Consider the following 25,843-nt stretch of genomic DNA (forward strand, 5'->3'; position numbering starts at 1 on the left):
AGTTTTGCATTGCTAGATCTGTTCGAAATCTATCCCATTCAGCACGGTGATGGTGCCACACAACACGATGGACGGTATTCTCAATGTGAAGGCGGGACTTTGTCTCCACAAGGACTGTGTGGTGGTCACTCCTACCAATACAGTCCTGGACAGAAGCATCTGCGGCAGGCAGATTGGTGAGGCCAAGGTCAAGTATGTTTTTCCCTCGTGTTGGTTCCCCCACTACCTGCTGCAGATCCAGTCTAGCAGCTATGTCCTTTAGGACTCGGCCAGCTCGCTCACTAGTGGTGTTACCGAGCCACTCTTGGTGATGGACATTGGAGTCGCCCACCCAGAGTACATTTTGTGCCCTTGCTACCCTCAGTGCTTCCTCCAAGTGGTGTTCAACATGGAGGAGTACTGACTCATCAGCTGAGGGAGGGCGGTAGGTGGTAATCAGCAGGAGGTTACCTTGCCCATATTTGGCCCGATGCCATGAGACTTCATGGGGTCCAGAGTCAATGTTGAGAACTCCCAGGGCAACTCCCTCCTGACTGCAGACCACTGTCCCGCCACCAGGTCTGTCCTGCCGGTGGGACAGGACATACCCAGGGATAGAGATTGCAGTGTCTGGGACATTGTTTGTAAGGTACGATTCCATGAGTATGACTATATGTCAGGCTTTTGCTTGACTAGTCTGTGGGACAGCTCTCCTAACTTTGGCACAAGCCCCCAGATGTTAGCAAGGAGGACTTTGCAGGGTCGACAGGGCTGGGTTTGCCGTTTTCGTTTCCGGTGCTTGGGTCGATGCCGGGTGGTCCGTCTGGTTTCATTCCTTTTTATTGACTTTGTAGTGGTTCGGTACAACTGGCCAGACCAGATTTCCTTCCCTAAAGGACATTAGTGAAGCAGAGGGGTTTTTACAACAATTGACAATGGTTTCATGGCCATCATTAGACTAGCTTTTAATTCCAGATTTATTAATTAAATTCAAATTCCACCTTCTGCTGTGGTGGGATTCGAACCCATGTCTCCAGTTCAATACCCTGTGTCTCTGGGTTATTAATCCAGTGATAATACCACTACGCCATCGCCTCCCCTATCTTTCAGATAACTGTGGGAGATATGTTCTTAGGGTACCAGCCAAATTTCCCCCTCCAGTGCATTCATTTTAATGAAGAGCCAGTAATAATTATATTACTTGCCATTTTACCCATATATTAATAATACTTGATGTGTTGTTTATTCAGTTGTTCCAAAATGTTGTCTTTTTTGTGTGGAGAACAAAATATATTTTTAATAAGTGAAAATTATTCATGACAGCAAAGTAATTTAAACTTCAAATCAGTCATCAAAGCTTTGCTGTAGCTGAAACTCCATTATTGTGTTCCAGACATGTTTGGGACCAGAGGTGGGCTGCATCTTTGTTCAGGCAGTGCTCTTGGGTGATGCTAAAATCGAGCTGATTATCTCAGTTTGATTTTCAACATAGTTTCCTTAATTAATTACCACAGGTCAATACAGATGGAATTGTCCTGAGAGGTTGGTACAACTGTCTGACCGTGGCAATTTATGGGACAGTAGACCGAGTGATAAGTCATGACCGAGATTCCCCTCCTCCACCTCCACCTCCTCCCCCTCCACCGCAACAGCAGCAGCAGCAACAACAACTTCAACAGCAGCAGCAGCATCAGCTGCAGCAGCAACAGCCATCTCTTAAAAGGAACATAAAACATGGTAAGAGATGAGAATGGATAAGGATGTGGCATTATGCTGCTGTAACATTGACACTTACCAGTTTTATTGATGGATTAGTAGGTTGATGTACTCCTGCTGTGGTGCTGAGGCATTTACATGCTCACTGTTTTTGTTCTTGGTGAGTTTACTGATCTCAGCTGTCGTGGCAGTAAGAAGGAATGCTGTAGGTGGTCCTAATATCTTTGAGATATCATGGGTAGAACAATCAGCCAGAATTATATTCCTGATCTTTCAGTGATCACTGCTGAAGGTACATACATGTAGAAGTGTAGCAGAGGCTCCAACAAAGTGTTTTAATCCCAACCTTTCACACCGTTGTGACATTTCCAATTGTTACATTGGCTATCCTGTGGTCTTGTTGAACAAGTCTGCTATTTAGTGCCAAATTGAACAGTTTCGTATTGTGATTCTCACAAATGAACTTGGTTGAAAATGCCAAACCTCATTTCACCATGCACCTTTATGGAGAGAGAAGTTTCATTGCATCAGTGTCATCTGGATTCAAATCCCTGAACTGAAATAATTGTGTTGTAACCCACTGCACAAGCCCTCAGTAAAAAAAAAAGTAAATATTTACACCTATGTCCCAAAGTGGCATATGTGAAAATCAGACCTTCCATTTTAAAGACACATGAGTAAAAGGGCTTATTCATAGAATACGGGAGTCATTCTTTTTAATATTATAGTATCAATACAGACATGTTCGAGTTACATAGAATGAAGATCTCACAGACTGTGTTTGTAGCCAATGTAAAGTTTTAGGGAGGAAGAGTTGTATCTGTTGTAATTTCTGCTGTTAGTTGATTTTTTTTTCTTAAAGTATTATGGTTCATATAAAGATTTCACAAATATAAGGCCATATTAGGTAGTTATTTATCCTTTCAAATAGGAAGTTGAGTAAAGATCTTTATCATTCTTCTGGGTCTTGGCGTGTACATTGGTTCTGTGCTGTCTGAATGCACTGATGAGGCAATTATGGGTACATTTTCAGTAGAAAAGTGATGCAGTGCATTCAGAAAGGGGTACATAGTTTGAAGAAGGCGAGCAGTCAACTCATATCAAGTGGCCTGGAAGCTGTGCTGTGTACGTTTCTAGTCCGAACTGTAACTTCTCTCCAGAGTTTGGCTGCATTGTTGAACAAATTAATTGCTCAGAATTACATTATTAGAAAATCTCAAAAAAATTCTGTACAATTAGCTTAATTGAATTTGTTTGTCATTAGCCTCCTCTCCTCTCCTGTCTATACATGTCCAGCCCTAAATGGGCTGTAATGTGTATTAGATGCTATTATTCTACCCTTAGCACCTGGCAGCTATATTGGGCAAAGTTAGTAAGAGCACCCACTTCCTCATTTTACTAAAAGTCTAATCGCACATTATCGAAATAGATAGGGATATTACAGATCATTAACAGTGCTGTAATTATATGATTCCTTGTCAAAAAAAATTTGACTTTTTTGGCTTTGGCCACTAGTTTTCAGACCTGTTGATCTTTGGCCACTCACTCCTGGTCACCTCTCATGGAGAAATATTATTAGAGGAAATATAACCAAGATTTATTTAAAGGAAATATAGGCTATACAATTTAATATGACATACATATTGTTCAGTCACATTGGCACAGGTTTTGTTCACTGCTTTCAGATATATGATGGTTTAATGGGAAGCTTTTAACAGAAACTGATTACTTGAGGCCATTGAATGTTTATCATTATGATTTTTAATTTTTTAAGCGTCTAGAAACTTCTGTTTTGTTTAAAAATGTGTTTTTCCAAAAACATATTTGTGCTTTTAGATTGGGATAAAGAGGATCAATACAATGAAAACCCTCCAAGACCACAGCCAAGGGGACCTCGAACGCCTCCAGGTCCTCCTCCACCTGACGATGATGAAGAGGAAACACTGCCTCAGACTTGTAAATTAAATTTGTTTTTATCAGAGATACTTTATACTTCTCGAGTTTAAATCTTATTCTGCGACATGTTGGTGCAATATGTTGGTAATGTCCTTGGTGACATTAGGGGGAGGATTTTTGGCCCCCAATGGGGATGAGCATAGAGGTGGCTGGTCGTGAACGTCTGCCGCTGCCAGCCGGCATGCTGGTTTCCCAGTACCATCCTACCCCCAGGCCATATTCTTGGAGGTGGGATGGGTGGTCAGGAAGGTATTGAGCTTGTTAAAGGTCTATTAAAGCCTATTGTCAAAGGCTGACTAGAATTTTCCAGTCAAACTCCAGGCCTCCTGAGGAATCGGGAAACAATTCAGCTGCCTGGAAGCAGCCTTCCAGCAGCAGAGTCAGCATTCCAGGCAGGCTTTGAGGCCCTCCGTGCCTGCCTGGTTTTAGCTGCAGCCACAGACTGCCCTGTGGAGGGGGAACCCCTCCACAATGGTGGCCCAGCTGCTAAGAGCTTTTTTATTTTAAAGTAGTTGAAAGTAGGGTGCCCGCTCCCTCTCGCCCGCCTTTTCATGGCCATCATTAGACTAGCTTTTTAATTCCAGATTTTTTATTAATTGAATTCAAATTCCACTTTCTGCTGTGGTGGGATTTGAACCCATGTCCGCAGAGATATACCCTGGGTCTCTGTTACTAGTCCAGTGACAATACCACTATGCCACTGCCTTGCATAATTCAATACCTGCTGTGAAACTTGGTTGTACAAACCAAGGTGTTCTCATTACTGATTGCTGGTTTGCCCTGGGAAGTGGATAAATGTTTGATTTTTTTTTCTTATGGGTATGAGGAAAGGGTAGGCGCGTGGGACAAAGTGGATAGGTCTTCTAGAGAGCTGTCAGGCAGAAAAGGTTAAATAGACTTCAAGGCTTTAAAATTCTGTTAGTTCTATTTTTGGAACCATATTCCAGGATGTCTCGCTTCAGACGCCAAGAAGTAAGGGAAAAGGGAAAAACTGTGTTTCTTAATGATCTTGGTGTTCTGATTCGGATTTATCCACAACTGAAGCAACAGCCCTTTGCAAGCCTCCAGATCCATAGAAGTCAAAACAGGATAAACTGGTGTGGAAGAAATATAAGCACAAATGGGATTGAGTTGCCTGGGCGTCAACAACTGGATTACCAGGGCTTGGGGCTGCAGATTGGACACTCCTGAGGGTGTCAAACATTGAGAGCCTTTGGAAACTTTTAAACTTCTAAAGGTGAACTGTCATTCCTTTGCTTTTGACAAACAAACCTACCTGATCCAAATGTTCTGTGGAATAGATGTTGAATGTAAAGCTTGTGTTTCATTCATCACTGTTTAAAATGATAATTGTGCAAAAATCCTTCCATTTGTGCTGGGGGAACTTCTTGTAACTGAACAAGTGAAATACCAATTGATTGAGACTGCAAAGATGAGGGTCCTCTCTGATTAAAATTTGGTGAGAGTCTTGGACTGAGATTTTTTTTTCAGTGAATCTGTCTTGGACATCTAGTTTGAGTAGCAGGTTTGTTAAATGCACAGCCCACCTCACTAGCCTGCACAGCTAACTAAAAATATGTACCTTAAGTGCACTTCAATGGATAATGTTCATGCATAGCTAAATAAATGGTTAAAATAGAATCTCTCTTGTACGGTAAAAATAACTTGAAGTTGATTTTAGAAAGGTATGCAAAAATTTTTCTAACGGTGAAATAGACAGTTTTGAAATTAAGACCAACATTTATGGTACCACTAATGGCTAAATCCAATGTTATTATTTCAGTGGGTGTGGATAAAGTGGATGAAAGTGAACGCAGAGAGGATTATTTTGAACCCATTTCTCCAGATCGTTCTTCCAATCACCAGGAGACACAGTTTTCTGATGGTGAGGAAGAGGAAGAGCCTCCAGAGGAGGATGAGGAAGATGAGGAGGAAGGTGCCGAAGTAGAAGAGGAAGATGAAGATGTGCACACTGTGGAAAGCATTGAAGAAGAGGAAGATGAAGTAGAGGAGGAGGCAGGGGAAGAAGTTGACGGTATGTGCGATCTTGTTTGTAAAAATTTCAAAATTGTATGAGTCAAAGTTTGGTCAGACTGGGAATTATAAAATGTGACCAAATAAATCAGAAATTAAGCATAATTGTTCTCCAATTTAATAGAAATAGACTATATAATTAAATTGTAGAATGAGTTTTATAACCACCGTAAGTACAAAAAAAATCTAGATACAGCATTGAGAGCTAAAGTTAATATATACAGGAACTTGTTACATTCAAGCGAATTTAAGAAAAGAGAAATGAGGGAAGTTGGCAGTTACAGTCAACATAAAAGTAAAGGCACAGGGAAATCGCTGGACAGTTTGTCACAGAAAGCTTCCTCTGAATGAATTCATTCATCCACATCCATCAATACTAAATCACAATGGATTATGATTCCTGACTGTCAAATGTGCTATGGGCAGTCCAAAAGATGAGGTTGTCTTTGACTGACATTTTTTCCAAACAAATACAGTATCTGAATTATATGAAAAGGATTTTTTCTTAAGTATGTAATTTTAGCTCCTAAGAATGATATTCACAATATCCTGTATATTAACCATTTATCTGTTTTTCTCCAACTAGTGGAGTGCCAACTCTTAGCATGTCTGAATCTGACTGGAATAACTAATTGATGAACTAATTTAACCCAGAGAGAATCCTCTGGTGAAATGTACTGTGAGTGTGATACATTGCTCTTGAAGTAGCTGGGGAAGCAGAGTTTCTACTTCTGATCACTGGTGCACTATCTGGTGGCAAACCTGACATTATTGTATTCAGTTCATTTTAGTTCTATCACTACAATTTCTTCCAATTAAATCTTTAGTAGGGACATCTAGGTTTCTTTTCGAACAGTTCTCATTCGATAAGGACTAGAATAATTTCACAGAATTCTCAATTATAATATATTGAAGAGAGATCTGTTTGTAACTTGTAGTTTGTTTGAAAACAAAGTGATGATTGATTAAAAAAAATACTTGGGGTATGGATGTTGCCGGTAAGGCTAAAGTTTATTTCCCTGAAAAGTCAACCACTTTGTGAGACTGGGATCACCTGCGGGCCAAACTGGGTATGGACTGCAGGTTTTTGTTCTTGAAGGATGTGAGCGAATCAGTTTGGATTTTATCTGGCAGCTTCATTATCACTTTTAGTGATACCAGTTTTATAGATTTAAAAAAAAAATGGAATTTGAAATTCTCAAACTGGTGGGATTTGAACTATGTTCAATGGATTATTCATGCACACCTCTGGATTACTAGTTCAGCAACCTATCCAGCGCACAACTGTGCCTGTCTTATGTTATTGATCTTGAGGTCATTGAAGTCCAACTGAGAAGAGGCATAATTGTTGTTTTTATTTTGTAGAAGATGATGGCTATGAACAAATATCCAGTGATGAAGATGGAATTGCAGATCTGGAACGTGAAAATTATAAATTGAGCTTTGACATTGAGTACACTGCTGAAGATCTGGCATCCGTGCCTACCATGGCGTATGACCCTTATGACAGAGAGATAGGACCTCTTTTATACTTTAATCCTCCCTATAGGACTAAATATGAGAACGAAGTGGCTAAATTAAAGCAACTTGACCTCGAAAAAGCAGGTGCAGCGAATATAGATGCTGCAGTTAAGTTAAAGGAACTGCTTGAACTATACAAAGATGACAGAGGTGCCAAATGGGTAATGGCTTTAGAAGAGGTACCGGGTTTACTAGTTAAGGGTTTGAGTTATGTTCAGCTTTTTGAAAGTGACCAGGACCATCTAAAACAACTAGTAGATTGGACCATGGATGCTTTAAGCCTTCACACAGCTGTAACACAACCTATAGCACTGAATGTCAGACAGCTAAAAGCTGGGACAAAACTGGTTTCATCTTTGGCTGAATGTGGTTCTGAAGGAGTTTCAGCCCTTTCAGAGGCAGGTATTATCGAAAAACTTTTTGTTCTGTTGTTTGCAGAACATATGTCATCTTCATTAAAACTAAACACACTCAAAGCTTTGGATAGTGTTGTTAGTGTCACAGAAGGAATGGAAAAATTCTTGAACAATAAGACAGAGGAGCAAGAAAAAAGTGGGTATCAAAGGTTAGTGGAACTTATCCTGACTGACCAAACTGTGAGAGTTGTGACTGCTGGCAGTGCTATTGTACAAAAATGCCATTTTTATGAGATTTTATCAGATTTGGAAAGGTTGGCTTCCCACCTTGCAGAGAGTACTCCTGTCCCTTCGAACATAAGTGAGACAGACCAAGAAGTTAATATTGGACGGGAGAAAGGAAGTAAACATAATGAAGAAGTAGAACTTGAGACTCATACAGACTTGGACCATTTGTTAGAAGCTTCTAATATTAGTGAAATAGAAGTGGAAAAACTTGTAAGCATTCTCAATGAACTTCTGCATTTGTTGGAAGCTGCACCTTATTCAATGATACAGCCACCTGTTAAGTCATTTCCAACAGCCGCTCGCATCACCGGTCCTCCAGAAAGGGATGATCCTGCACCTGCTTTGTTAAGGTAAAATTTTTCTATATATATTATATATATATATATATATTATAAAAGATGCTTCCTCGCTCTAATACAGATGTATTATTTTATTTATTGATTCAAGGGATATCAGCGTTGCTGGCAAGGCCAGCATTTATTGACCATGCCTAAATGTCCTTGAGCAGTAAGTTGCTGCGTTGAACCACTGCAGTCTGTGTAGTGTAGGTACTCCCACAGTGCTGTTTGGTAGGGAGTTCCAGCATGTTGACCTAGTGAGACTGAAGGAGCAACAATCTACTTCCAAGTCAGGATGTGTGTGACTGGAGCTGAACTTGTTCCCATGTGCCTGCTGCCTTCTAGATGGTAGAGGCCATGGTTGTGGGGTGGCTGTTAAAGGTGCTGTTATAGTTGCCTTGTGTGAAGCACTTTGCGGCATCTTTATATTCAAGTTTTTTTGCTTTTTTTCCAATTATTTAACAAATTTATTGGAAACAATTTGTAAGGAGTAATGTTTAATTATAACAAAGTCATCAATTGCATTCTTGCACTCTTTCTAGTTCTAGAGTATTGGATTAAGTCCTGTTGTCAGTACTGCATTATTTTATTCTTTTGGGATTGGCTGCCAAAAGGTTTATTTGTGGCAAATGAAATTTCTACCAAGTTCCAGTATAGTATAGCAAGCAGTTTCTGCCAAACACCAAATATGCACGCTTTACTTGCTGTTAATCTAATTGGAGTGCTCCTAACTTGTTAAAGAGTTTGGTGCACAGAAACGGCCATGCTGTAGGCCAACAGGTTGACCTCTATATTTGATTGGCGGTGTTCTGGTTATTAAACTGCTGTTATTCCTTTAGTGCTAAATTGGTTTGACTAAAGTTTTAATAATTTAAATAAGAGCATAAGAAAACAAATGTAAAAGTGGGAAAAGCCTTTTCAGCCTGTGGAAGCTTTTCCCTGTATTATTTTATCTGGCATACCTTCGCATCCAACTGAATCTTGAATGCCCCAGTATTTACAGTTCTACTATCATACCTAGGTAATTGTATTCATTGTTTTTTTTTACCTCTGCATTAAAAAAAATTGTTTTCTAATGCGCATTAAACAAATCCAGGGGGAAAATGACAATATTTGTCACGCAGTGAGTTTTTATGATTTGGAATACACACCCTGAAAAGGTGGTGGAAGCAGATTCAGCAGTAACTTTTAAAAGGGAATTGGATATACTCTTGAAAGTGAAAAATTTGTAGGGCTATGGGGAAAGAGCAGGGAAGTGGGAGTAATTAGATAGCTCTTTCAAAGAGGTGGCATAGACAAAATGGATCAAATGGCCAAACTTCCTCTAAAGTTTCCCCCTCCCTTACCCTTGAAGTCGCATCTTTCTCTAGTTTCTCTCCTATCTCCCCTCGTGCTGTCTCTCAGCTCATCTTGTCCATAAGACCCACCTCCTGCTCCTTTGACCCTATTCCCAATAAACTGCTGACCACCCAACTTCCAGTCCTGGTCCCCAAGTTAGCTGATACTGTTAACAGTTCTCTCTCTCTCTCTCTCTCTCCCGGTACTCTCCCCCTCTCCTTTAAATCTGCTGTCATCACCCCGTTCTCAAAAAAACAACCTTTGACTCCACCGTCCTTGCAAACTACCACCTTACCTCCAACCTCCCTTTCCTCCTCAAAGTCCTTGACTGTGTCGTCAGGTTCCAAATCTGTGCTTATTTTTCTTGGAACGCCATATTTGAATCCCTCCAATTAGGTTTCCTCTGCTACTGCAGTCCAGAAACTGGTCTTATCAAAGGCACAAATGACATCCTATGTTACTATGACAAAGGTAAACTATCCCTCTTCTCAGCCTGTCTGCATTCTTTGACATGGTTGACCATACCATCCTCCTTCAGTGCCACTCCACTGTTGTCCAGCTGGGTGGCACTGCACTCAACCTGGTTCCATTCTTGTCTATCTAATCATAGCCAGAAGATCATTGGCAATGGCTTCTCTTCCTGCTCCTGTACTGTTACTTCTGGTGTCTCCCAAGGATAATCCTTGGTTCCCTCCTATTTCTCATCTACATACTACCCCTCAGTGACATCATCCGAAAACGTAACATTAGTTTTCAGATGTATGCTGTCAACACCCAGCTCTGCACAGCTATTACCTCCCTCGACTCCTCCACTGTTGCTAAGTTATGAGACTGCTTTTCCAACTTCTGGTACTGAATGAACAGAAATTTCCTCCAACAAACATTGGGAAGACTGAAGCAATTGTCTCTGGTGCCGCTTCAAACTCCTTTCCCTACCTACTGACTCCATCTCTCCTTGGCAACTGTCTGAGGCTGAGCCAGACTGTTTGCAACCTTGGTGTCACATTTGACCCTGGATCAGTTTCCGAACACATATCAGCGCCATCACTTAGACTGCTGTTTGCACCTCTGCAAAATTACCTTACTTTGACCCTGCCTCAGCGCATCTGCTTGCTGAAACCCTCGTCCATGCCTTTATTACCTCTAGACTTGACTATTACAACGCACCCTGGCTGACCTCCCACATTCTACCCATCGTAAACCTGAGGTCATCCAAAACTCTGCTGCCTGTGTCCTTACTCACGGCAAGTCCCGTTAACCCACCACCCTGTGCTCGCTGGCTCCCGATCAAACAATGCCTCAATTTTTAAATTTCTCATCCTTGTTTTCAAGTCTGTCCATGGCCATGGCCCTCCCTTTCTTTTATCTCCTCCAGCCCTACAACCTGCTGGGATATCTGTACTCATCTAATTCTGGTCTCTTGAGCATCTCCAGTTTTAGTTGCTCCAACATTTGTGCCTTCAGCTGCCTTGGACCTAAGCTCTGGGATTCCCACTAAACCTCTCTGCCTTTGTATCTCTCTTTCCTCCTTTAAGATGATTCTTAAAACCTATCTCTTTGACCAAGCTTTTCGCCGTCTGCCCTAATGGTCTTATGTGGCGTGGCGTTCAGTTTTGCTTCATAATGCTCCTGTGAAGCGCCTTTGTGATTCCATGATTGTGTTTTAAATTTGGTTTAAATATACGTCCATTAACTAAAAAAATGCTCTGGGTTCATTTTATTTATAACATTTGATACTTTATATATCTTGTTGAGGTCTTTCCTTACCACCTTTTTGCTGAATGATGGATCTTGCGTTTCTCTAATCTTTGCTCATAGCTTATTTCTTTTGCACTGAATCATTCTTGTTGCCATTTCTATATCCTCTGCAATACTTGATTGTCTCTTGAAGGCTTGTGACCAAAACTGTACTGATTAATCCAACTGAGATCTGACCAGTGCATTTTAAAGCATCAATGAACACTTTCTCTCCCTTCCTAGTGATTACTTTTAAAATTAATCATTAATTCTACTATTTTCCTTTTATCTACAATTACTCCATCTTTTTGATAACTTCCCTAACCATTCTCTTCTGGTGGTTCAGGAATATGTTCGGTTACTGTACTTAAACAACCCTTTGTACGGCTGTCATTGGTACACCCTTTTGAACCCTGAGTATCTACTGTGTTTTAGCTTTATCCTTTATTGCTCGTAAAATTCTTCCTTTCGCTTTGCAATGTAGACTTTGAGATTAGTTTTCTTCCTATTTCCATTTTGAATTGCTTTAATATATTTTGGGACTGCTTTTCAGCTGATACTTTGTTTTCTTGTCTATATTGTTAACTTGTATATAGTTTAAAAAAAAAACTTCACCTGTCTTTCAGCAGTACTTCCCACTTAAATTAGTTTTATTCGCTCTGTTGTATGGAATCCTGTTTGTCTGAACTCGTATATTTCTATCTTAATTCTCAATATGTTGATTGTAGATGATCTTGCATTTTATTACATTGCGGTCACTTGTTCCCAAAGGATTCACTGCTAGCTACCTCATTATGGTCATTCTGATTGCTTTCAAGAATCAGATCTAGATGCATTTTCGCTCTAGTGGGACTCCTAATGCAGTGGGTTAGGAAGCATTATGTGTCATACTGTTTCTGATTCTTGCTGGAAACAGAGACATTTTGTTGAAACTTTTGTCTTGCACTCATCAGGACAATTCGCATGAATACCAATGTGATAAAAACCCAGATGTCAAATGGAAAATATTAATTTTCTTGTGTGGAACTTTGCCTGAGACTTTTACTGGAAATTGTTACAAATAACTTTTAAAACAGAACAGCTAGCAGCCAAGATGGCCACGAACATTTGAAAATGAAAGAACCAAGGGATTAGACTGGACACAGATATGATTGACGCAGCCTAGCCAGAACAATGGGGTGCTCTCTGATTCAGTTATCTGAGATAGCCTTGTCAGTGTTGGTTGTCAAAAGCCATCGACACTCATTGACTTGGAAAGAGCCAACCCACTCCCCACCCCCCAAAACCAAGTATGTCTGGGCAGCCTGAGAGGAGCGCCTTGAATTTCAGAGACCATTCCAGAAGATTCTCATTTAAACAGAGTGGTCATATCATGTGACTGCTTGGGTCACTCTCACGATTGAGTGGTGACACAGAAGGCAGACGGCAACCGTGTCACCAAGGGAGGCACAGTCTCTCTCCCTCTCTCCAGAAAAGACCCAGAGAAGCCTCGGCTGTAACTACTAAGCCTAAAACCTACAGCCCAGCACAGCCAGCAACTAGGGAACAATGATGAAACCCCCTTTCTGCCTTCTGGAACCTGAGAAGTAAGCCCAAACCGTGCACGTGGCCCAGTGAGGTCTTCAGGACTACAATTTCAATTAAGAACTCTGGGACTGAGATTCAAATTTGAATTCCATTTATTACAGACTCTACTCCAACCTCCCGACTCTGTTTTTCTCTCTGTAATCTATTTGTGTGTGTGTGTGTGGCTCTTGTGTGAATGTGGGCGTGGATGTGTAGCATATTTTAGTAATTTTTTAACCGGTTTAGAGTGATAAGTTTAATAAACTTGCATTTTTCTTGTTTAAACTCAAGACAGGTCTGGTTCATTTGCTATTATATTAGAGGAGCAGGAGCAAGTGCTCACTGAGGCAGTAAGTAAATCACTGTGTTTTAAAAAAGATAAACCCTGTTGTGGTCAAACCGGAGAAGAGACGAAAGGGGAACCTGAGACGCCTTCCTCACCTGGTCGTAACAACCAATATAAGGGAAAGCAACAAACTTGTACTGTATGAGAAGTTGGCAAGTGGATTCTGATTGGTAGAGGCTTTGCCATGGGGAATGCACCAGTTTATGGTGACTGATAGTTAACTGCCAAGTTTTGTTTGAAATTTAAACTGGGCAGCTTGACTCTGGTCAAGGCATTGCCCTGAGGAATGGCTGTCACTTATTTTGTTTAGCTGAAACAGGCACAATGTGTGTACGTTATTTCTGTCTGCAAAGAATAGGGCCCTGTGTATTAATATATGTAGCTTCCAGTATGCACAAATGTGCCACTCTGCGAGCCCTACTGACCATCTTAAATTGGTCGTCAGTGTAATTCTTAAAACACTGAGGATTATTTAGAAAATGTTGTCCAAAGGCGGAATTACATCTAATGTTGGACACTATTTTGAGATTTGCAAGCGCGGGATGGTCTGGTACGGTCTGTACGTTGCCCGTTGTGAACAGCGGAATGGACATGTTGTTTGATACGATCCGCCAGTCTTTGAGATGTACGACCTATATACTTCGCATTGCACTGGCCATGAAATTCATACATCACATTATTCGTGTGTGATAGGCAGAATGCCTTTTTTGGCTTGATGCTTGTGCTGCAACACTATATCATGGCGATCTAGACCGCCACATTGCATGAATCAGTATTCATTGAATGTATGAACTCTGCAACTCCTGCAGTTGAGTTGAGTTTTAACAACACCATGTATGCCCAAATAGATGGTGTTGCCATTGGATCCCCTCTAGGCCCAGCTCTCGCAAACATCTTCGTTGGGTTCCATGAGAAACGTGTCTTTGAGGGAATGACACCTAACCCCCTACCTCTTGCATATTTCTGATATGTAAATGACACGTTTGCGATATTTGAATCCACAGCTGTATGTAATAATTTCCTTACACGTCTTAATAGGCTCCATCCTGTGCCAAATTCACCTTTGAAATGGAGCAGTCAAATCAGCCCCCTTTCCTTGACATACTATTTGAGAAATCTGCTAGGGGGTTCTCTATCATGGTCTACTGCAAGCCTACCTTCACTGGTTGGTTTTCTTACAGTTCCACGTGCTATAAGATTGGCCTTATCGGCAACCTTGTAAATGGGGCCTGAGCCATTTGTTCATGCAAGCTTGATGCTGAAATAGGGTGAATCAAAGGCATCCTACATGACGATGACTACCCTGATCAGATCATTTCTGACTGTATATCGCGCAAACTTATGAACGGGCCTAAGGCCGTCATTTTTTGGCACTGTAAAATGCCCAGTCTACTTCAGATTACCCTGGAAGGGTAATGTATCCCAAAAATTTGACCAACATGCTGCTACTATGAAGTATCAACACGTGTGGTGTTCGCCAATAACAGGATGCTGCTGTCAAGCTAAAAAGACGTTCTGCCTATCACACAAATGAGTAATGTGATATATGAATTTCAATGCCAGTGTGATGCTAGGTATATAGGTCGTATGTCCCAAAAACTGGTGGATGGTATCAAACAACAGGTTTGTTCCGCTGTTCACAATGGGCAAGGTACAGACTGTACCCAACCAGCCCATGCTTGCAAAGCTCAAAACACAGTGTCCAACATTAGATGTGATTCTACGATTGGACAGCATTTGCTAAATAATCCTCAGTGTTAAGAATTGAGCTGACAACCAATTTAAGATCGTTAGTCAGGCTCGCATACTGAAAGCTTCATATACTACATAAATAAATAATAGGGCCCTGTTCTTTGTAGACAGAAATAACATGTACACACGTTACGCCTGTTTCAGCTACACAAAATAAGTGACAGCCATTCGCTGGTTCATTCCTCAGGGCAATGCCTTGCCCAGGGTCCAGCTGCCCGGTTTAAATGCCAAATAAAGCTTGGCAGTTAACTGTCAGTCACCATAAACAGGTGCATTCTCCATGGCAACGCCTCTACCAATCAGAGTCCACTTGCCAACCAATCAGCACTCTCTTCTCATACAGTACAAATTTGTTGCTTTCCCTTATATTGGTGGTATTGCGAATTGTCTTGAGTGCGAGATGAAAAGCTTCAACAAAATGTCTGCTTTCAGCAATACTCAAGTTCTTAACTACAAAACAACTATTTTTGATTCTGCTGCCGTCTGTGCATTAGGATATTCTTTGCTCATATTGGGTTGAAGTAACTCCACTACAACTATACTTCTGTCTGTATGCACTCTCCTCATCTCTTTTTTTATATAAAATGCAGTTTCCCTTCACCTGTCCTGAGGGTCTGTAGCTGACATGCTTGATCTGCTCTCCACTTATTTTAGGCGTCATACTGGTTCACTTTTATTTTTGCCTTTCCCTGAGATATAATTTAAATCTGTCGTATTTCCAAATTATTGCATTAGACTGAATCTGCTTATCTGCTTTTATCTCTATTTTGCATGCATAACTGTGTATTGAATTTGGGAGTGAGCCATGATTTCATAGTATCTATGTTATACTTTTCTTCCAATACAAATGCTTCCAATTCCAGTATTTATTACGAATGCTTCTAACATTCAGCTGAAGGCACTTAATTATGTTACTTTTATCCTTTTTTAAAATCTTACTTTTTGTTTACTTTGACTATATTTATTTTCTGTTTCATCTTGTGTTCTTTTTGATCATCCATAGTTTGATTCCCTTCCGTCTTTATTTCTACTTTAAACAAGCCTTAATTCCATCCTCTGCTTTGGCTACTTTTCCAGTTCTAAACTTGGAGGTTTAGCCTATTTCTCCTGTACCAACCAGTTTTACCCCAAATAATGTTACATTTGCTTATAAAACCAATACTATTTACCATGACTTAACGAGCCAGCCACTGATTTTACCCTTGTAATTCTACTACTATTACATCATGCCAAAGGTAAGTAGTAATCTAGAAAACTTGCCCTCATCATTCAGTTTCCATGCGATCTGCCTGAATTTAGTTTTCGGAGCATCCAATTTCTCCCTCTTTTTTTAATATCTTTTTGGTCTCTCTGCAGCAGCTCCTCCATGTACTAACACATCCACTCTATCATCTTTATCTGCAGTGTTAGCCCCAGAAGAGTGACTGCTGCCATATTGCTTTATAATGAACACACTAACAAAAAACTAACCGCACATTTAATCCAGTACAAAGCGCAGTCGTATTACCATGCAGAGTAAATGCATTAAACAGCTATAAAATTAAAATGCATTTTGTATCTGTAGTTATAGAGCACGGTATAAGTTAACTGCATGTATTGAATAAAGTGTTGGTAAAATATAAAAATAACTCAATTGCAGTGCTTGGAAGCATGAAACCAAAGCATTTTGTACATTTAAACTTGATTAAGGGTGCTTCAGCTTAAGTTTATCAAATTTCTAAGTATATGAAACAAATGTAATTGATATGGTAAAATTATGGCTTAAAGGTCAGTTGATGGACTTTCAGGTCAGTGTGCTCATCCTCTATATAGTCAGTTTACTATTGAATATAGATGACTGGAAGGTCAAAATTCATAAGATTGGAATAACTTGTCTATTTGACTTTTTTTCTTGCAGGTACCTTAACAGCTGCCATTTTCTGGAATCACTCACCCTGCTCCTGTCTATTCCTGCAACTAATGCTCATCCTGGTCTGTTGCAATCTATTAAGGACTTGATTAAGTTCCTCATTCAGATACAAAATGGTCTTTTATTCCTCAGTGCAGAGTATGAAGCAACAAATCTGCTGATCAGAGCCTTGTCTCAGACTTCTGATCAAGACCAAGAGGAGGGTATCCATTCTGATAGTGGAAATGATGATACATTGGCTATATGGCTGTTGTATTCATTACAGGCATTGCAGTATGTTTCTGAACTTTTTGACTACTTAAATCGAGGTTTAGCAGTTGAGGAAACAGACCGTGCAGACGTATTAGGAACTCTTCATAGCCTCTATTTGATTACATTCAATCCGATTGGACGAAATGCTGTGTCCCATGTGCTCCATCTGGACAAAAATCTTTCCAGTCTCATTACTCTTATGGAATACTATTCCAAAGAGCTCTTGGGGTAATGTACCTTATTTTAATGATTCATTATTAGAATTAGAACATTACAGCGCAGTACAGGCCCTTCGGCCCTCGATGTTGCGCCGACCTGTGAAACCATCTGACCTACACTATTCCATTTTCATCCATATGTCTATCCAATGACCACTTAAATGCCCTTAAAGTTGGCGAGTCTACTACTGTTGCAGGCAGGGCGTTCCACGCCCCTACTACTCTCTGAGTAAAGAAACTACCTCTGACATCTGTCCTATATCTATCACCCCTCAACTTAAAGCTATGTCCCCTCATGTTTGCCATCACCATCCGAGGAAAAAGACTCTCACTATCCACCCTATCTAACCCTCTGATTATCTTATATGTCTCTATTAAGTCACCTCTCCTCCTCCTTCTCTCCAACGAAAACAACCTCAAGTCCCTCAGCCTTTCCTCGTAAGACCTTCCCTCCATACCAGGCAACATCCTAGTAAATCTCCTCTGCACCCTTTCCAAAGCTTCCACATCCTTCCTATAATGCGGTGACCAGAACTGCACGCAATACTCCAGGTGCGGTCTCACCAGAGTTTTGTACAGCTGCAGCATGACCTCGTGGCTCCGAAACTCGATCCCCCTACTAATAAAAGCTAACACACCATATGCCTTCCAATATAGCCAATTATGCCAACCAATATAGCACAAATGAATGCAGTGATTTTTTTTTATTTAGAGATACAGCACTGAAACAGGCCCTTCGGCCCACTGAGTCTGTGCCAACCATCAACCACCCATTTATACTAATCCTACATTAATCCTATATTCCTACCACATCCCCACCTTCCCTCAATTCTCCTACCACCTACCTACACTAGGGGCAATTTACCTATCAACCTGCAAGTCTTTGGCTCTGGGAGGAAACCGGAGCACCCGGCGAAAACCCACACAGACACAGGGAGAACTTGCAAACTCTGCACAGGCAGTACCCAGAATCGAACCCGGGTCGCTGGAGCTGTGAGGCTGCAGTGCTAACCACTGCACCACTGTGCCGCCCAATCTGCTCTGTAACTGGGGTGCCTTACATGTTTGTTGGAAGTATTATTTTTTGTTGTTGACAAGGCTATAATTTTTTTGAGTTTTACAAAAGATGTTATTTCTACACTGATTAGTTTCTCAATCATTTTGCAACCATTGACAACAGCTTCCTCATTCAGTGTCTCTATTCTGCTGCCACTTCTGAGTTATTGTAGTCTCCTGTTTCCATTCATACGTGCCACAAGGCGGGCATTACATCACTTCTAGTCGCTTCCCTTCTGCCTACTCAGTAGTTTCTGATGTGTCCCAAAGTATCAATCCTCCAACTTAACTCAAGCAAAATTGAAACCACCCTGTGTGCTTTTGATTTTGACTCAATCAACTTCCTTGACTGAGTCATCTTGGACTGAGTCAGGAGGTTTAGAAACTTGATCAAGCGCAATCTTGATCAGGTTTCTGTACCATTACCAAAATGAAATTTTTCCAGTTTCACAGCTTTTACTGTCTTTGTCCCTCGCTGTCTTTGCTTGACCCTTCTCCTCACTTTCCCCCCTTATCACCCAAACCATAGTCCATACCTTTTATCTCCTCAAAGTTTAACATCTCGAGCATCTAGCTGGTCTCCCCTCCCAATCCCTTCACACGTTGTACTTGATAGAAAGCAATGCAACCTGCATTGTCACACCATGCAAAGTCCTGCATGACCATCTCCCCAAATTCATCAGTTCCCACGCTCTGTTGATGCCCATTGCCCTGGTGAGTTGATTCTAATCTCATCTACATTTTAAAATTACATCATGGTCTTGTCCCATCCAACCTGTTTTCTACCCCACTAGCACTGGAGTTCCCTTATCTCCCACTCCATCATTGCTAGCTACTTTGTTAGCTACTAGGTTCCAATCTTTTCAAACTCCCAATTTGCTCCCACCAGTACCTTCAAAAACTCTTGTTTGACCATTGCTTTTGGCTTGTCACCCATTTTTTTCCTCCTGCTCAACAAACATTTTTTTTCTCATTCTTTAATGCAAAATGTCTTGAGTTGTCTTCCTGCACATGAGTACTGTAGAGATGCATGTTGTACGTGAAAGATAAGTAATTTCTTTTTGACTGTTAGCATTTGCAACATCTACATTTTTATTGCAAGGTCTTTATCAGTGGTAAATTTCTAATGGTAAACCTGTTCTTTCTTTAGCATAGTATTTAAATACATTATTTCATGCAATATTTGGGGGCCGAGTCGGACTTTTTGCACGACAGTTTAAAACAATGTTGCACTTTTATCTTCAGCCTGGTTTCCGTATTTGGATCCATAGTTTACCATACTTAATGTAACTTAATGTTTCTACTAATCATGAACCGATGAGGAGTAGCAGTATAATGTCAGCAACACTGTCTGTGTGTTGAACCTCGGGTCAAATGTAAATTCCATGAAATGAGCCTTGATTTGGAATTTCCTTTGGAGGCTCGGGTGATTGATGATTAACTTTTAACATGTTTTTGAAAGATTTTTGTTGAGTGGTTACCAGGTTTAAAGGTTTAGGTTGCAACTAGTCTCCACTCACCCCTGACCCCTTGTATTGGGTAGCAAGTTAGAATAATCAAAGATTAGCCAAGTGGAGAATTCTGTGGTTTCTTGGATTTACAAACCATTGAAAGTGTAGTGTTCCTTGATATAGATGTAAAATTTGTTAGCATTAGTCAGGGTGATTGCAAATTATACATATTTTATTTGGTGTACAATATGATGCCCTTTGATTTTTTTTAAATTCCAGGGACACTAAGTCCAGAAAATCTGTTGCATGCAATTATGCTTGCATGCTTATTTTGCTAACCGTACAGTCTACTCATGATGGGCAAATGCTGGAACAGCATTCTGCTGGATTACTGAGACTCTGCAAGGCTGATGACACCAATCCCAAACTACAAGGTAATTATTTTTTCTTAATGTGCTCTCTGCATCTACCACATAGTGGTCAGATGTATGTTCGCGCTGATGACTTACTGTAAATGTATTGGCAGGCCTTGGCCATGCTGTCTGGAAGGTAACAAATGGATGTCAACTGAATGGATAAAATTCAACCTACTCCAAAATGTTCATGTATGTATTCTTGTGTTTAACATTCATAGGCTCCTTGGAGCAGGTTCTGTGACTTTTCTTTTAGTAGGTGGTAGTGAAAAAGCAAGGGATTTTCAGCAATCTGCAAGGAGTGTCTTATAAATGGATGAGATGAAATATCTTCCTAAGTAGTGCATGCTATGTTTTTGAAATATATTCTAGCCAGTGTTCCAGCATTTACGAAAAAAGATATTGGTTAATAGTTTTAGTCATGTTTAAGGAGCTAAATGTTCATATCCTGAAAGGATACATTTGTAAGCAAAGATGTAAACACTGTTTCAAAATCTTTGTATCTGTCTAAAGTCTGATGTTAGGAGCTTTCTGATCAATTCATTGATTCAGCATTTCTACCATCTTTAATTGTAGTCAAAATTGTAGGTACCCTCTTCACCAATGGTCCCAAGCACACTCTGCTGATCTGAAGCCTCACTATCTAAATTCCATATCCCGAGATCCCTTGCACACTACTCTTGAACCCTTCCTCAGTACTTCCACACTTTGAAAAACTGATTCTCAATGCTTATGCAACTTATCATTGGCAACCCAGTGCTCCCACATTCCAACAACTCCACTACGACTGGCTAACTCCACCACTATATATTCTCAGTAATCTGAGACTCTGCAATCCTGTTCCCTTCTCTGCTGTGCTTCCAGACCCCAGAACACCCACATCACTTACCACTGAGGATTCCCCTTCCAAACATTTTCAGAACACTATCAAAAGAAAGAGGGTGGAACATACTTCCCATAAACTGATAAAATCGAATTTAGTATCATTGAATGCACTTAAGATAGCTAGTCTCAAATGTGTTATTGGATGGTGGGAAATCTCCAACAAGGACAGGAGGGGAACAGAACAAATTTAAAGAAGCAAGTCAGTAAATCAATGAAAAAGAAAAGTAGGAAATAAGAAGTGTGGCTAGAAAAAAAGTTCGTGGACCATGTCTAAGGGAGTGAAACAGTGCTCAAAATCATGTCACTGAATGAAATTCCCAGTTTTAGTTCATATTCTCTGCTGAGTTAGCTGATGTAGTACTTGGATGATGAAATTAGCCTGGTGTCCTTAGTCAGGAGTTATACTACAAAGGACAATTCGTGATCTTCGCTGAAAGTGCGCGGTGTTAATTTAAGCCAGGATGTACCTCTGCTCAAATATACATTATCCAGCCTCTCTCCATTACTTGGCTGAAATACAATGGGCTGTCAGTACTGTAAGGAAATTGGAATCTGATAAACCAAACATGGTTGCAACATCATCCTTTTATTGTGTTCAACCAAGTCCAAACATATGTAGCGTCTTGAAGCAGTAGATATACTTTTTTTTCCGTGAGTAGAAACACAACCTCCATTGATCCTTTCAATCCTGACTCTCACTACAAATGGTTAAGGAAAGCTTGAGATCTTTATATGTCTCTTCTCATGCACACTGTTCTTGCTGATCCATTATGGCTTGACAATGTTCTCGTGAACAAGAGCCCCAGAAATGAGATACTTGCTACCAGGTGCCAACATGCTTATCATCATAGCCTATTCCACTACCTATCTCATTTAACAATGTGGCAACCAACAAGTAGTCAACAGGCTCAAATCATGCATGCTGAAGCTAAACAGCATAGTCAGCTAATTTGTGCCCTAACACCTAGATGGACAAGGGCAGCAAATGTATGGGAACACCAACATGTGCAAGTTCCCTTCCAAGTCACACATCGTCCTGACTTGGACCTATATCAGCACTGCTTCATTGTCGCTGGGTCAACAACCTGGCGCTCCCTTCCAAAAAACATTGTGGGTGTTCCTACACCAGATAGACTGTAGCAGGTCAAGAAGGCAACTTGCTACCACGTTCTCAAGGGCAACAAATGCTCGATGTTCACGTCCCGTGAAAGAGCAAAATAAAACACTAAAGCATCCTGCGAATGAGTAACTTTAACCAGTTCATTATTTCTTGCTACAGTACAAATCCAGAAGGCATTTATAAGTAAAATGAAAACAAAAACATTAATCATATGAGATTAAACCAAATCCTAACCCAGCATACATATGTATGCATTACTGGGGAAATCACAGCCCAATGTGAGGCATCATTTCCAGAAAAGAAGGTAGGTACTAGTGTGGATCGTTATTTCCCCCCAAAAAATTGCAGTGAGACCCCATTACCTGAACAGGAGACTTGAACATGAGTTTCATTATTATGCAAATAATTAATACTAAACAAACATTTACAATTTTTGTTTAATTTTGTTGAAAATAAATTGTTAACATATAATTTTAGTTAAATTTGTTGAAGGATTTATCCCAAATTTTCAATGCAGTAATCTACCTGCTGGTCTCTTTTGTACTAAATTTGTGGCATTCTGCAAGCAATCAGTAACTATATTTTTATATGCCTATTTTGTTTTGTAATTCTTGAATTAAACTGAATACTATTTTTGTAAGAACTGTAATTTTGTTTTCAGGACATTTCAACATAAGGATTTTTAAAGAATAAAACATTGGCATGCTTTAGGATATGATATCTGACTTGTTATATTGGACTAAATCATTGGTTTGTACTTTGCAAAACAGTTATATACATTGCAACTAAGCATAAAAATTTGAAATATTTTCAATGTTCTGAGAAATATTAAATCCAAATGAGAGCATTCAAAATGAGCTTCTCTTGTAGAAATCCCAGATTAGGGGTACCAGATAGCTGAGTATGTCTGATGAATTTTGGTGCCCATTAATTCCATTTCTCTCTCTTGATTTTTAGAATTGGGTAAATGGCTGGAGCCACTAAAGAATCTAAAGTTTGAAATTAATTGTATTCCTAGTCTTCTTGAATATATTAAACTGGTGAGTGAAATGTTAGATGTCTGTTGATATATTGTATTCTTTAAAAATAGAGTAAAATAGGAACATCCAGTTCTACTTTTGAGATTTCCATTTTGTTCCTGGTGTCTCATAAATCAATAAAACGTATTGTCTTGGGAATATGAAATTATTAGATTTAATCTTTGGGTACAGACTCTCTTGTGGTTTGTGGGGTTATGATCTGATTTTTGGCTTTGATTCCGATTTATCCCTTGGATTGCTGGCAGGTTCAGGGAAACTTGTCTTTTCCTTTGGGTCAACCAGTTTAGTTTACAACTTGCGCATTGTGATAGTGAAAGCCACTATACAACATTAATGCTACTCAAACACCAGGAACAGCTTTGTTACTGTAATGTTAACTTAAGCTTCTAAGTAAAAGTTAAAATACAATCTTCTACTAAAACACTCTCCATGACTAAGTTTATTTAGTGGGTAACTGAGCTTCTACTGACTAGTAGATACATAATCGATCCCTAATTCAGGGCAGCAGTTGTACATACATAGAACTTGCAACTTGGAAACAGGTCATTCAGCCCAATTATTCTGTGTTGCAGTTTACCCTTCATGCAAGCAAACAATATTGACCCACAATGTTACCATATCTCTTTATTCCTTTTTCCTCAATCTATCTATCCAATCTAATCTTGAATGCCGACAGTTTCTGCCTTGGAAGTGAATTGCATAAGCTCAGTGTATAAAGAAATATCTCATGCTCTTTGTTTTAGATTTCTTAGATTTAATTAATGCCCCATTATTTAAACTCCTCATCTCATAATTTTAAATATTTCTAACATATCGCCCCCTAATTTGCATTATTTTAACAAGCTCCGGTTTTCCATATTTGGTGTTGTTCTTCCCTCAGATACCTAGGCAACTGGAGCCTGCTACACTTTGCCAGTTTCACATGCTTCATATTCTACATACTTATCACCCTTCAGCTCTTTTCGCACATTATATACCTTTCATTGCTTTGATTTGTCTTATAAAAGGGAGGCATGAGACATAATTTCAACTTTCAACCATCTCCTGATCCTCCAACTTAGCATTTCACAGGTCCATGTCTTTTCCTCAGTGTGGTTATTGAGTATGTTTTTCCCTTCCCTCCTTTCTCTTCGACCTGCCCCCAATTGTCTTGAAATGTGTCTCCTTAAATGCTGTTCATCTGTAGTATCTTTCAGGCAGGGTTTATATCTGAAATGTCAACTGACTTGTGCTTTCTCAAATGAAGCTTCCTGACCTGCTGAGTGTCTCCAGTGTTTTCCATTTTGTTTTATTACCATTTTACAATTTTACCCTAATTTTTCCAAGACTTTTACCACTTGCTGACCATGGCACATCTGGCTAAGAGAATGGAAAAGTTTGCCAGTGTTCCTGATTGCTCTCCAGCAACTTCTAATGATAGTGAGCTTTTGTGGATTTGAATAAAGACAGGATTGGGGTCAGGTTTTGATGTTTTCCATGGTTGATTAACATTTACCCTGCCAAGTCTCACAATGAGCAATGGCCATTTGAGCAAGAAAATGAAGCATACCTTTTGACTATGGAACTAGTTAAGGAATTAATACCTCATGAAAGAAAAAGAAAAATACAAATGCTGGGAATTAGCAAAAACCAGAAATAGTGGATTGTCATAAACATGCTATGCTGAACGATTATTTTTACTTCATCGGTTGGAAACCTAAATTAAGCTTTTAAAAAGAAAGCAGCTAAGATGGCCATCGCAATTTGCATTAAAATACCTCACATTCCAAGGTATCGAGGTGGACATGCATGTCTGAATAGTCCTCATCCAGAACAATGGCTTGAGCAGTTTGAATACTTGGTATTGCCTTCGTAGAACATTAACACTAGTGGAGACGACCCTCTAGGGGTAAACATTGAAACAACAAGTCCTGAGAGAGATTGGAATTCTTAGACTTGGATCTCATTAAAGTGCAAAAGAGAATACACTGGGACAATCATGTGACAGCCTCTCCATCTGTGTGAAAACTTGGAGTTTCTTTTGGACATATCAGACAAGCATCTAAGCTGACTAGAGCAAGACCCAAGTGGTCTGCCTCTCTCTCTCTCCAGGCAGCATTGTCACTCAAACCCTGTCTGTGGGCTGCAAAGCATCCAAGTCTGTCATTGCTGCAGACAGAGACTCTGGGGAGAAAGCCAGTTACATCACTGTCTCCAAGAAAACCCTGAACCAGGGGCCACCTCTACCAGCCAGAAACTTCAGGGCCAGGAGTTCATCTGGAAGATAACTGAATTACCAGACACCACAGACTGTATATTCTTTTATTTGTTCTGGATTCTAATCTAACCAGTCTATTCTTCACTCTGTAACCAATTTGTGTGTGTGTGTGTATATGTGTGAAAGTTGGAGCGTAGTTTATTATTTGTACTCCGATCGGGTTTTGATTTTAAGTTCAGTAAACTAACCTCTTGTTTAAACTCAAAAAAAGTGTCCAGTTGGTTCTTTTATGATCATAGCACCAAAAAGGGTTAAGGACTCACTGATTTGGTAAGCACATTCACTGTTTAAAAGAAATAAACCCTGTTGCGGTCA

The 25,843-nt window shown here is 40.0% G+C and overlaps 1 protein-coding gene across 3 annotated transcripts in view; it reads left to right on the forward strand.

Annotated features, from left to right (window-relative positions):
- Positions 1–25,843, forward strand: part of virma (vir like m6A methyltransferase associated) — a 152,825-nt gene that overhangs the window by 17,197 nt on the left and 109,785 nt on the right. For 2 of the 3 annotated variants that reach the window (XM_068031581.1, XM_068031582.1), the window contains exons 5-11: positions 1,494–1,716; positions 3,532–3,651; positions 5,435–5,686; positions 7,051–8,200; positions 16,825–17,316; positions 20,093–20,247; positions 23,189–23,271. In XM_068031581.1, the coding sequence (XP_067887682.1) occupies positions 1,494–1,716; positions 3,532–3,651; positions 5,435–5,686; positions 7,051–8,200; positions 16,825–17,316; positions 20,093–20,247; positions 23,189–23,271 (2,475 nt within the window). The remainder of the gene's footprint in view (positions 1–1,493; positions 1,717–3,531; positions 3,652–5,434; positions 5,687–7,050; positions 8,201–16,824; positions 17,317–20,092; positions 20,248–23,188; positions 23,272–25,843) is intronic. The other variant, XM_068031583.1, reaches the window with a different exon arrangement.

The sequence above is a fragment of the Heterodontus francisci genome, chromosome 5 (genome assembly GCF_036365525.1).
Source record: "Heterodontus francisci isolate sHetFra1 chromosome 5, sHetFra1.hap1, whole genome shotgun sequence".
NCBI lineage: Eukaryota > Metazoa > Chordata > Chondrichthyes > Heterodontiformes > Heterodontidae > Heterodontus > Heterodontus francisci.